Source organism: Marmota marmota, unplaced genomic scaffold (genome assembly GCF_001458135.2).
Source record: "Marmota marmota marmota unplaced genomic scaffold, marMar, whole genome shotgun sequence".
Classification (NCBI taxonomy): domain Eukaryota; kingdom Metazoa; phylum Chordata; class Mammalia; order Rodentia; family Sciuridae; genus Marmota; species Marmota marmota.
Genome location: NW_025999900.1, coordinates 37,341,762 through 37,353,046, shown reverse-complemented (window position 1 = coordinate 37,353,046; position 11,285 = coordinate 37,341,762). Strand labels below are relative to the sequence as shown.

General features: G+C 40.1%; 2 protein-coding genes across 2 annotated transcripts; both read right to left on the bottom strand.

The window, feature by feature from the left end:
* Positions 1–191: 191 nt before the first annotated feature.
* LOC107145430 (olfactory receptor 10G2) lies at positions 192–1,474 on the bottom strand. The gene has a single exon (XM_015489387.2). It carries the CDS (start codon positions 1,435–1,437, stop codon positions 439–441), a length of 999 nt encoding a protein of 332 aa, XP_015344873.1. The 5' UTR covers positions 1,438–1,474; the 3' UTR covers positions 192–438.
* Positions 1,475–7,178: 5,704 nt separating this feature from the next.
* On the bottom strand, positions 7,179–8,637 carry LOC107144313 (39S ribosomal protein L45, mitochondrial-like). Its single transcript, XM_048799519.1, has 2 exons — positions 8,632–8,637; positions 7,179–8,257 (listed from the first exon to the last, which is right to left on the bottom strand). The coding sequence occupies exons 1-2, from the start codon at positions 8,635–8,637 to the stop codon at positions 7,346–7,348; spliced, it is 918 nt and encodes a 305-aa protein (XP_048655476.1). The 3' UTR covers positions 7,179–7,345.
* Between the last annotated feature and the right edge of the window lie 2,648 nt (positions 8,638–11,285).

Sequence of the window (11,285 nt, the reverse complement as noted above, 5' to 3'; positions counted from 1 at the left end):
CTTTTTTTTTTTTTTTTTTTTTTGAGAGAGAGAGAGAGAATTTTAATATTTATTTTTAGTATTTGGCGGACACAACATCTTTGTTTGTATGTGGTGCTGAGGATCGAACCCGGGCCGCACGCATGCCAGGCGAGCGCGCTACCGCTTGAGCCACATCCCCAGCCCTATTGTTTGGCCTTTAATAAGGCATTTTCTCATTTCACAAGGTAGTAAGAGATGGTAGAAGTAATGTATGAGTTTATTTCTAAGTAAATAATATAAAACAATTTGAGACAATTTCATGTGATGAAAGGATTACAGACCCAAAGTGTTCCTAAGTTTCTTTCAATCAGAAGTAAATTCAATTTAAGTCATGAACTGTTTATTAAACATTTGTCACATGCAGCAGCAGCTGAAAGCAGGGATGTGATGGTGACATGGTGGTTCCTGAGTCTGTAGCTACTTATTTTCATTCACAGTCCCTCGACCTGCTGCTATCCTCTTCAGAGCAGACTTCACTTCCTGGTTCCTCAGGGTGTAGATGAGGGGGTTCAGTAGTGGAGTGACCACGGTGTAAAACACAGCCACTGCTCCATCCAGGGGGCTCTTGGAGCCAGCCCGAAGGTAGATGAAAATACAGGGGACATAGTAGACTGTGACCACAGTTAGGTGGGAGCCACAGGTGGAGAAGGCCCGACGCCTCCCATCAGCGGTGCGAATCTTGAGGATGGCATGGACTATGTTGGCATAGGAGAGCAGGATCAGCATGAAGCAACTGGCGGCCACTACCCCAATGTCCACAAAGGTCACAAGTTCATTGACAGTGGTGTCAGCACAGGCCAGTCTCAACACTGCTGGGATGTCACAGATAAAGTAATCTATCTGGTTGGGCCCACAGTAGGGCAGGCGGAAGGTCAAGGTGACCTGTATAGAGCCATGGATGGAGCCAGCCACCCAAGCTCCAGACACAAGGATGGTGCATAATCTGCCATTCATGAGCTGTGGGTAGCGCAGGGGCTGGCATATTGCCAGGTATCTATCATAGGCCATCAAGGTGTAGAGGAAGCACTGAGTGCTGCCCAGGAAGTGAAAGAAATAAAGCTGAGCCACACAGCCACCAAATGGGATAGACTTGCTAGCAGGAGTAAAATCCAAAAAAAGTCTTGGAACTATGACGGAAGAGAGCCACATGTCCAGGAATGAGAGCACTCCCAGAAGAATGTACATGGGACGTGCATGGAGCTTCGGGTCAGCCCACACCGTGAGCAGAATGAGCAGGTTCCCCAGCTGGGTCAGGATGTAAATGATGAAGAAGACCAGGAAGAGGAGGGTTCTTAGATTTGGGGGATGAGGCAAGCCCAGGATAATGAAATCTGTCACTGTGGTGTCCAGCGATGTGTTTTTGTTCCTTCTCATGTTTTTCTGCAGTCTGCTAAGATGAATGGTGAAGTCAGACATGGGAAATGTCACAGAAGATACCTTTATCAGATAAATAACACCTAGAAATGAGAAGAGGAATGGACTTATGTAAACACATTTTTAAGAAGAAAAGTTGATGTCACTATTAGGTTTTTAGGCTTATGTTATAGGAGAAAACTTCCAGAGACTGGTTAATTTCCTAGACATATGGAAGCTCATGTCCATCGAGAGACCCTGAGAAGCAAGATTTGGCAGACCAAGGAAGAGAGGAACATGTAAATAATATGAGATGACAAAAAATTTCAATCAAAAGGGATTTCAATGAAGGGAAGCTAAGGTAGATGCAGAGGGGTTTGGAACACACACCTGCATCTACTTTCTTCCTCCATTGCCATTATTGGGATGTTTCCATATTCCTCAGTTAAAGTCACATTTCATCATCAGAACATGCACAGATATTCATTATGTGGTCCTTGTTTTCTACCCTATTACACCCCTTGTAATTCCTTCTTAGTATTAGGGATGCATGGGACTCCCAAGGCTGTCAGAGAAGTATGTTCTAACTTGGAACCTGTGCATGCTTACCTTTTCTGCTCCCTTCATCTAGGTAGTCCTTACTCTTCCTTCAGGATTCAGTTTGGGGATCCTCACCTTACAGAAACCTTTCCTGATTACCGAGGACTATGCTTGTACAGAGCATGCATCATATTATATTGCCATTGTCCAATTTCTTATTCATCTCCCCCTTTAATCACCTCATCTATCACAGTAAATGTGATAAGTAAGTATTTTCTGAATTACTGAATGGCTGATTGAGTGGATTTTGCCAAATTCTACTGATCGGATACAGTGTTTTCTGCTGATCTTGTTTGTCTAATCCTTGTACCCACCTGGCTGGGTGTTTTAGGGCAAGGGTTAGACATTATGAAATGTGGGTCTAGTTTCATTATAACAAACTCCAAGGGCCAATCAGGTTTTTTATTGTTTTCAGAATATCATTTAGATTTACTAATTGATTTATATGGTCCATTGGTTTGGGATTGGATTTTCAAAAATATGATATTACAGAGGAGTTTTTATTGTTTATTATGAAAGCATTGATTAATACATGACTTGATGTTTTGTGTATAACATGTACATATATTTCAGTCTACATAGTGACTGTTTAAAGAACTTTAAAGATTTTCAAGTATCTGAACCAGGTGACAAGGAAACTAGAGGGAAGAAATATGTTTATTTTATTACTTCTGTTAAGTAGCTTATTTGATAAAGATTTTACCGCCACACCGGGTTTGAGATACATTCATCTGTCATTTAACTATAAAGTATCTTTGTAATTTAAATGGGTATTTTTCAGAAAACAATTAAAATTGTAATGGATTAATTATAAATAACACGTGACTATTAATGTACTCAAGCATTTAATTGTCATCAGAATTATCTCCAAGTAAATTGTGTCTTTATTATTCTCTAAAATAGCTTAACTCATATATTAAAATTTAAGAGCTAATAACAATAATGATGCTAAATATACCTGGCTCTTCAAGGTCCACAGGAAATGTTAATGTGCCCTTTGCCAACAAAAAAAGAATTTTAGTATATGTACCCAAATATTTTTAAATTTCCCAAGTTTTACTGTATATAGTGTTGCTGAAATCAATTGCAAAATGGTCAGAATCCAAATAACTCCAAATAACTGAGGCACACAAAAAACATTCACTATAAAAAGAATCTGAAGATAGAAGCCCACTGAAGTTAGAGAATATATATATTTGTACTGGGGATTGAACCTAGGAATGTTTAACCACTGAGCCACATCCCTAGCTCTTTTTATTTTGAGAGAGGGTCTCAAAAATTGCTTAGGGTCTTGCTAAATTGCTAAGGCTAGCTTTCAACTTGTAATCCTTCTGCTTTAGCCTCTAGAGTCACTGGGATTACAGGTGTACAACACTGTGCCTGGCTAAATAGGGCATTTTAAAAAAGATAATTATCCTGGAAACCCTAGGGATGGGTGGAGAAGGGAAAGACAGGGAGGGACCAGGACACCTTCCATGGACCTCTTTGGCATTATGGGCTCATAGGATGAGCTGTTTTCTATGTGCCCCTGCCCCAGTTCAAGCTCATTTGATGTGAACACTTCTCCTGAAGTGCATTTCCATTTGGAGAGGCTCAAAGGAAGGCAAGCCTTTACCCAGCAATTTGAAACTTTGTTTGGATTTCCACAGTGACCTTCAGGGTCTGTGCTACTAGGAAATAATTATGAAATTGTGAAGATGAGGAACAAAGATTGGTTCAGTGATGTGTTGGACACGCTGGGATCAAAGGACTCCTATTTATCCTTGGGATAAGACTCAATCAAAATCTGTTTCTGGAAAGATTTTCCTGATGTTACCATTCATTCACAGTTATATGTCCTGGTACAGCTAGGGCAGAGTAGAGGATATGCATAGAATTTGGGATGGCTTAGCTGGGTGAGATGGCCCACACCTTTAATCCTAGTGATTCTGGAGGCTGAGGCAGGAGGATTTCAAGTTCAAGGACAATGTGAGTAAGACTCAGTCTCAAAATTAAAAATAAAAACAGTTCTAGGCTTCAATCACAGTACCAAAAAAAAAAAAAAAAAGGTGGTGGTGGTTTAGACAGATTTTATCTAATCCACAAAATAGATTCTAGTTCTTTACTAAAGATTAAACAAAAATGAATTTGCTTTAGGAAAGGTACTCAGTGTCCTCTTCACAGGAGAAAGGGAAGGTTGTAAATCTGGCTTTTGTGTTTTCACAACAAAGAATCTCCTCATATTCTCTCTGATTTTATGGTTGACCAACTCTGTCCTTTATTGCTCCCTGATAAAAAGGAAAAAACAAAAGAAAATAATGTAAAGATTTTTTATTTCATTTCAACACAAAAGAAATTCCTTATCAGTGAAGAAGGAACTTAATTCCTTTGGGTAAGAGTTGAGGAAGAAAATGGAGAAAAGAGACTGATTAAATGAACACTTACTTGGACAACACAACAGAGAATCTTTAAGCTCCAAAATTAGTTTGTGGGCTTATCTTGAATGGAGCATGTTTTCACATTGCTTTCCACCCTTTTAGACTCACATGCACAGAGTTGCAGAACTGTGGAGGAGTCTGGCAGTCCTGGAGTGGAACCGTCCTGCAGAGGGAGAGATGTCCTAGGAGGTTCAGTCTAGCATATTGCACGGGGCTCCCAAGTCTTTCTGGAAAGGCTTTAGCATTTTTTAGAAATCAAATCAGGCAAACCAAGTATTCAGAATCTCAGAGCACCTGCCTTTCATGACTCTTTGACCAGTGTGACTTCTATATTTCTTGAGTCATATTTTGCATGTTTTCATCAGCTGCTTTCTTTATAGGTCTGATTAAGGAAAAAAAAAAAAAAACACTGCCAAGAGAGTTGAAGAAAAATTTTAACCTCAAGGGAAATCCCACTCCAAAGTATTTCCCTGATGAGACCTTCCCTCCCCAAATCCTCATTATTTTGTTTTGAAAGAGAGCATACAATATTTCTAGTTGATCACTGGAAATGGGGCTGTGGGGTATGTTCTCATCAGTATAGTTTTGAAAGACCTTGAATTTCTTAAAGGTTTTATAAGGTCTCTATTCACCCTCCCTTCTCACATGCTCATGGAGATTTCTCTGCTATCTCCTTCAGGTTTCTATTCATATGAGGTCTCTCTCAACGATCCTTCTTTTCTATTTTATTCCTCTTAGTAGTACTTAACACCATCTGACATACTATATTTACTTGTTGGCTTATTGTTTGCCTTCCTTTTCTAGAATGTAGCTCCATGAGAGGTGGGGGTTTTCCTCCTCTCTCTAGAATCCCAAGTACTACTGGTGCAGGGTTTTACACATAGTAGGTTCTTTTCTTTTTTTCTTTCTTTTTTTGGTACTTGGGATTGAATCCAGGGGCTCTCAATCGCTCAGCCACATCCCCAGCCCTTTTTTGGTATTTTATTTAGAGACAGGGTCTCACTGAATTGCTTAGGGTCTCACTAAATTGTTGAGGTTGGCTTTGATTTTGTGATCCTCCTGCCTTGGCCTCCGAAGCGGCTGGGATTATAGGCATGTGCCACCATGCCTGGCCATAGTAGTTTTTTTTTTTTTTTTGTGGTGCTGGGGTTTGAACCCAGGGCTATGTACACACAAGACAAGTACTCTACCAACTGAGCTATATCCCCAGCCCCATAGTATGTCCTTGATAGACACTTTTTTTTTTATTATTTCAACAGTGTCTTCCTAAGTTGCTGAGGGTCTTGTTAAATTTCTCAGGCTGGCCTTGAACTTGGAGTTCTCCTGTCTCAGGCTCCCAAGTCTGGCTTAATATATACTTCTGAATGAGTTAACAGGGGAAACTGCCATACATACTAAATGCTGTGGGTATAAAACAACAACAGCACCAGCAATAACAACTGTGGCTTCACATTTGAGTTACCTGAGTATATTTGATATCAAATTGAGTCTCATAAGCATGCTCTGGTACGGATAGTACATGCCAGGGCAAGTAGCTTTGGAGAGCCAGTTATTTTACAAAAGTTATTGTTACCTAAGGAATATTGGGAATTTGGCTACAAGTGAAGAATGAGACCATGGAGTGTGATATAAGCTTCTAGAACCTTCACTGAAAGATGATGAAACTGGAGAAAGACTGGATGATTTCTTTCTTTTTTTTTTTGTGGTTGGAATTGAACTCAGGGGCACTCGGCCACTGAGCCACATCCCCAGCCCTATTTTGACAGGGTCTCACTGAGTTTCTTAGTGCCTTGCTTTTGCTGAGGCTGGCTTTGAACTAGTGATCCATCCTGAGCACTTGGGACCCGGCAGATTGGGTGATTTCTAAAGTTCCTTTAAAATTTTATTTATTTATTTTTTTGATACTAGGGATTGAACCCTGGGGCACTCTACCACTGAGCTACATCCTTAGCTCTTTTTGTTTTTTACTTTGAGACAGTCTCACTAAGTTGCTGGACTCAAATTGAGATCCTCCTGCCTCAGTCTCTGGAGTCACCAGGATTACAGGCATGCACCATGGCTTCCAGCTTTAAGGTTCTTTTTTTTTTTTGTATTTTTTTGGTGGTGGGGATTTAACCTATGGTCTTCCACTATTCTAGTCAAGTGCTCTACCATTGAACTATAACCCAGTCCTCTCAAGTTCTTAATTCATTACTAAGGAATAAAAATGCTTGTGTGTGTGTGTGTGTGTGTGTGTGTGTGTAAAGTTGCAATGCTGAACCTTGCCACAAGATGGCAGTAACATCCTTATTAAAACCTTATGTTCTCCAAGTTGAAGTCAATAGAAATAAATCCAGAGGATTCATTAGAGATACAAATTATTTTAGCCAAGATACCATATGTTAGCATCCATTAATTTTGGAAAACTATATTTCAGAGAGAGTTAACTTCAATTTGTAATATTTGGAAAATACTTTGAAATACACGGTTCCTTCTCTCTTCCCTCCCATCTTTTTTCTGCCTTTCTCATTCTTCTCTTCCTTTTTTTTCCTTTCATGTTTTCATTTTAGTGCATGAAAACATTTCTTTTTTTTTTGTTTTTTTTTTGGTCCAACACTTTGATAGTATTTTATTTCAAACTCTGACCTCTACCCAATGATTACAAAAGAATGTTGCCTATTAGCTCCCACAGTCTCTGCTATGAAAAAAACTATCAGATGCTTGTTCAGTGAAACATATTGTCTTTCATCTAGACTCAGAAGCTAGACATATGATTTTAAAAAGACAAAGGGTCCATGGCTATGCATACTAGCCAATGACCTGGGCCCAGCCATCAGACATGGTTGTAAGGATGAATCTGCTCAAAAGATCCAAGCAAGGCAGGAGGAAACAGGGGTGGTCTGAAAGAGATGGATGACTTCACAACTTCCAGCATCATCATCACCAGTGCTTTACCCCAAGAGTCATTTTTGTCGTCAGGCTAGCTGAGACTTACGGTCCTCTCTTTGTGCCTCTTCACATTTTTCCAAAGGTTCCAGCTGGGGGCCAGGAATCATCACCATCTTAAGGATGGGCTGCTTAGGGGGTGCCCATGGGGGAACAATCTTGCCATGCATTCTCCAGCTCCCGTAGGGGTTCAGCAGGTGTTTTTCAAACACAGTATACTCCAAGACATCCTTGGGCACATCTTCTTGTCCATACATCAACCGCCCAAACTGATCATAGATGGCTAGAGTCTGCCGTGTGTGCATGTGGACAGTAACCTGGCCACACATGTTGCTCTGGTTCACCAAACTCGAGCAGCGAACCTGCACCACCTGGGCCGGCCCTAAAGATTCCACGAAGCCCCAGCGGACAGTCTTATACTCGATGTCCCAGACCATATCGGGAAAACACTGTTCCGTCACCACAGTGTGAAGCTGGTCATGGTCTGACTTGTTTAGACAAAGGTGAGCTTCTATGAAAATATCCTTAGCTTTTTCAGGGAAGTCCTTTGTTTTAAAATTAGCATCAAATTCTTTTATCTTCCGGATTGACAATTGTGATGCTGCATTTTTCTTCAATCGCTCAGTTCTCTGTTTCAGTCCTTCCTTTGAAAGAGATGACATTCGAGCCTCACCCTCAGGAGGAACATAAGCATCAAAGATACCAGTTGTACAGGCCACATGTATGGGCCGGTCCAAACGTTCTGGGGGAATAACCAATCCTGCTTTCCGGGCATATTCTATAAACTCCTTTTCTGTTTTGTATTTGGGTTCATAAGCAGGAGGTGTGAAACGTTTTTTAGTTCTTACTGGAACTACAGCTGTAGACTGAGTCATCAAGAGTGACTGCCGAGACCACCATCCCAAAGCTTTGGATAAGCAAGACCACCTCCGAGGCACGGGCTGCCATTTTGCTCACACAAAAAGCCATGAAAACATTTCCAGTCAAACAAAACAGAGATGTGCAAGAAAAGGTTAATATTTTCACCATTCTTTTAATTCAACCCTCCAAAGTAACTAATATTCTCCATTTCTTTCTCTATAGTCATACATATATACATATACATGTACATATATATATATACACATATATACATATGTATACATATACATGTACATATATATTTTTTCTTTTGACCTTTAATTAGTATCTGATCTTCTGTTTGGAGATAAAATTAGACAGTTGAAAACCTTTCCAACTCTTTCCTACTGTCACAAATAATGATTATGATAACAAGAACACCACCACAAACATACACAGTATGTTCAAAACCCACTACCATTGCACCTCTGTTTTTACTTTCTCCTGTTTTGGGGAAAGAAACACTTAGTATGAGAAAATTGACTACATCTGCCTTTGCTTTATGTTCCCATTTGTCTTCTCTGTTCTTTATACGCAATTCTGTTATTCAGTCTTCACCAGAATCACTTGGATTAAAACCCGTGGGTTGGGCAGTTGGAAATGTTCATGGGAAGAGAATCCTGCAGGACCCCACACCTGCTCCTGTGGAGGAAGCTTGAAGCCACCCCTTAGGTAAGCAGCTCCTCCCCTGTGTCCCTCTGGGCTTTACCAGGTGGAGCTTCCCTCCCTCCCTCACAGAGAGGGTTTGTCTTCTGCAGCGGCCAGGAGGTTGTGCCAGGCTGGTGGTGTCCTGCAGCCAATGTGGGGATTTTTCCTTTTTCATGTTTCCCTGCTGGTGGGAGGTAAGCCTGAACTTAATAGCAAACACAGCTGGTAGTTTTCAAGTAATTTTCTTCCAGCTAAATGATTGCAACTTCTAACTTTTGTAACAAAGAATCTTTCCCGCTAGACTTATGAGGATATTCCAATTATTACGGAATATTTAATAATAAGTATTGCTATTGCTTCTTCTTTTACCGTTTCTATCCAGGCAATTCCCTTGTCAGTGGCAGCTTTTCTGTGACCACAGGGAAGCACCGTTTTTTGATAATCACGTGGCTTCCAGGAGTGCTGTCCTGGTAATGGTCTTGGTACCCCTCACAGGTGCTGCAGGACAAAGTGTCGAGCAGCCCACTGAGCTGACCGCTGTGGAAGGAGCCTTCATCCAGGTCAACTGCACGTACCAGACATCTGGGTTCAATGGGCTGTCCTGGTACCAGCAACGTGAGGGTGGAGCACCCATGTTTCTCTCTTACAATGTTCTGGATGGTGTGGAGAGGAGAGGCCAATTTTCTACATTCCTTAGTCGGTCTGATGGGTACAGTTACCTTCTCCTGAGTGAGCTCCAGGTGCAAGACTCTGCCTCTTATGTGTGTGCTGTGAGAGACACAATGGTTATGTGGCCTCTGAGGCTGCACCAAAATCCAGAGGCCACAGCATTGAGAAGTTGTATTTCCTGTGATTGTCTGCTGTGAATTAAATCTTTGGAACTAGATATGAGGATCTGAGTTTGCCACTATCTTTTTTTAAATTTATTTTTTATTTGTAGATGGATACAATGCCTTTATTTTATTTATTTATCTTTATGTGGTGCTGAGGATCAAACCCAGTGCCTCACATGTGCTAAGCAAGCTCTCTACTACTGAGCCACAACCCCAGCCCGAGTTTGCCACTTTCAAACCTGCTGGTAGCTTTACGCAAGTCACTTTTTTCTATTTTTTTTTCTTATTTATAAAATGGGAATAATATTACTGCCTCATAGGGTTGTTATGATTAATGAATCTGTATATGTATATTTTCTGTGACTTAGAACAGCGCAGGAAGATAGAGACTCTGAAATTGTTATTTTACTTCTAGCGTTGAACTCTGTGTTATGTGGCAGGGCTCTGGTACACGATCTTAGTATTTCTCTACCCTTTGTTCATGGAAGATGGAATCCTGAAAATGATTTGTATCTTGTGGATCTCAGGCTGCAGCATGGCATTTGTCTATGGGGCAGATTCTCTGTTCTGGAGGAATCCCTGTGGTGCTACCTATTTTCTTTGGGGAGATACTCAAGTTTGGATACCAAAATGTGAATATTTCAGAATAAGATGTGAAGTATTTGGATTAATTATTTAAGGCTATCTTCATTACACATATTCTTGAAAAATAAATATGATCTTAGCATATTTTGGAAGTTTATATGTTAGGCTAGAAGTGAGGTTTAGGGGCTTTATACTTGAGTATGGACATAATCGAGAGAATCTATAGATGACTGGAAAAAAGAGTAAGCATAAGCAACATAGGGCAACTCAGGGTGATGAAGGCGTCACCAGGGGATTCCTATGACTAGGCAGAGTCAACAGCATTAGGAACAGTAAAAATCTGTAGTAAATTTTAACATTTTATTTTCCTGATTTGTAATTCCTTTATATCATATTCAAATCTCAATGAAGTTTGTTAAATGTTTTGGCCTACTTTAAGCTAGATTTAGAGAACAAATTATTTCTGTGGAGGTTGTTTCCATAGGTGATAAAACTGATCACATAATAAAAATCTCATATTGTAGGTTGTGAAAAGTTAGGAACACCCCAAGTTAACCTATGGGATAGTTAGTCTTGTGTTATATGTAAAATTTTGAAATTGAAGATTAAACAAAGCCAAGCATGGTGGTGCATGCCTATAATCCAAGGTGCTCCAGAGGCTGAGGCAGGAGGACCACAGGTTCAAAGCCAGCCTCAGCAACATAGCAAGACTCTGTCTCAAAAAAGAAAGAAAGAAAGAAAGAAAGAAAAAAGGATTGGTGATGTTGTTCAGTGGTTAAGCACTCCTGGATTCAATTTCTGGTACAAAAAAATTTCTCTTTGGGTAAGTTGGGAGGGATTTTTCATTTAAAATATAAGATTGACTTTCAGATGGAATTTGAATGGGCATAAGTTGAAAATCAATCTGATAATATGGGTCAAGGCCATAAAGATTCATTTTACTTTTCTTTTAATTAGTTTAATAACAAAAAAGTATTTTATTTAGAAGTTATTAGATTCATTT

Excerpts from the sequence above, each read along its gene's own strand:
- LOC107145430 (XM_015489387.2), bottom strand. The coding sequence starts at position 1,437 with ATGTCTGACTTCACCATTCATCTTAGCAGACTGCAGAAAAACATGAGA.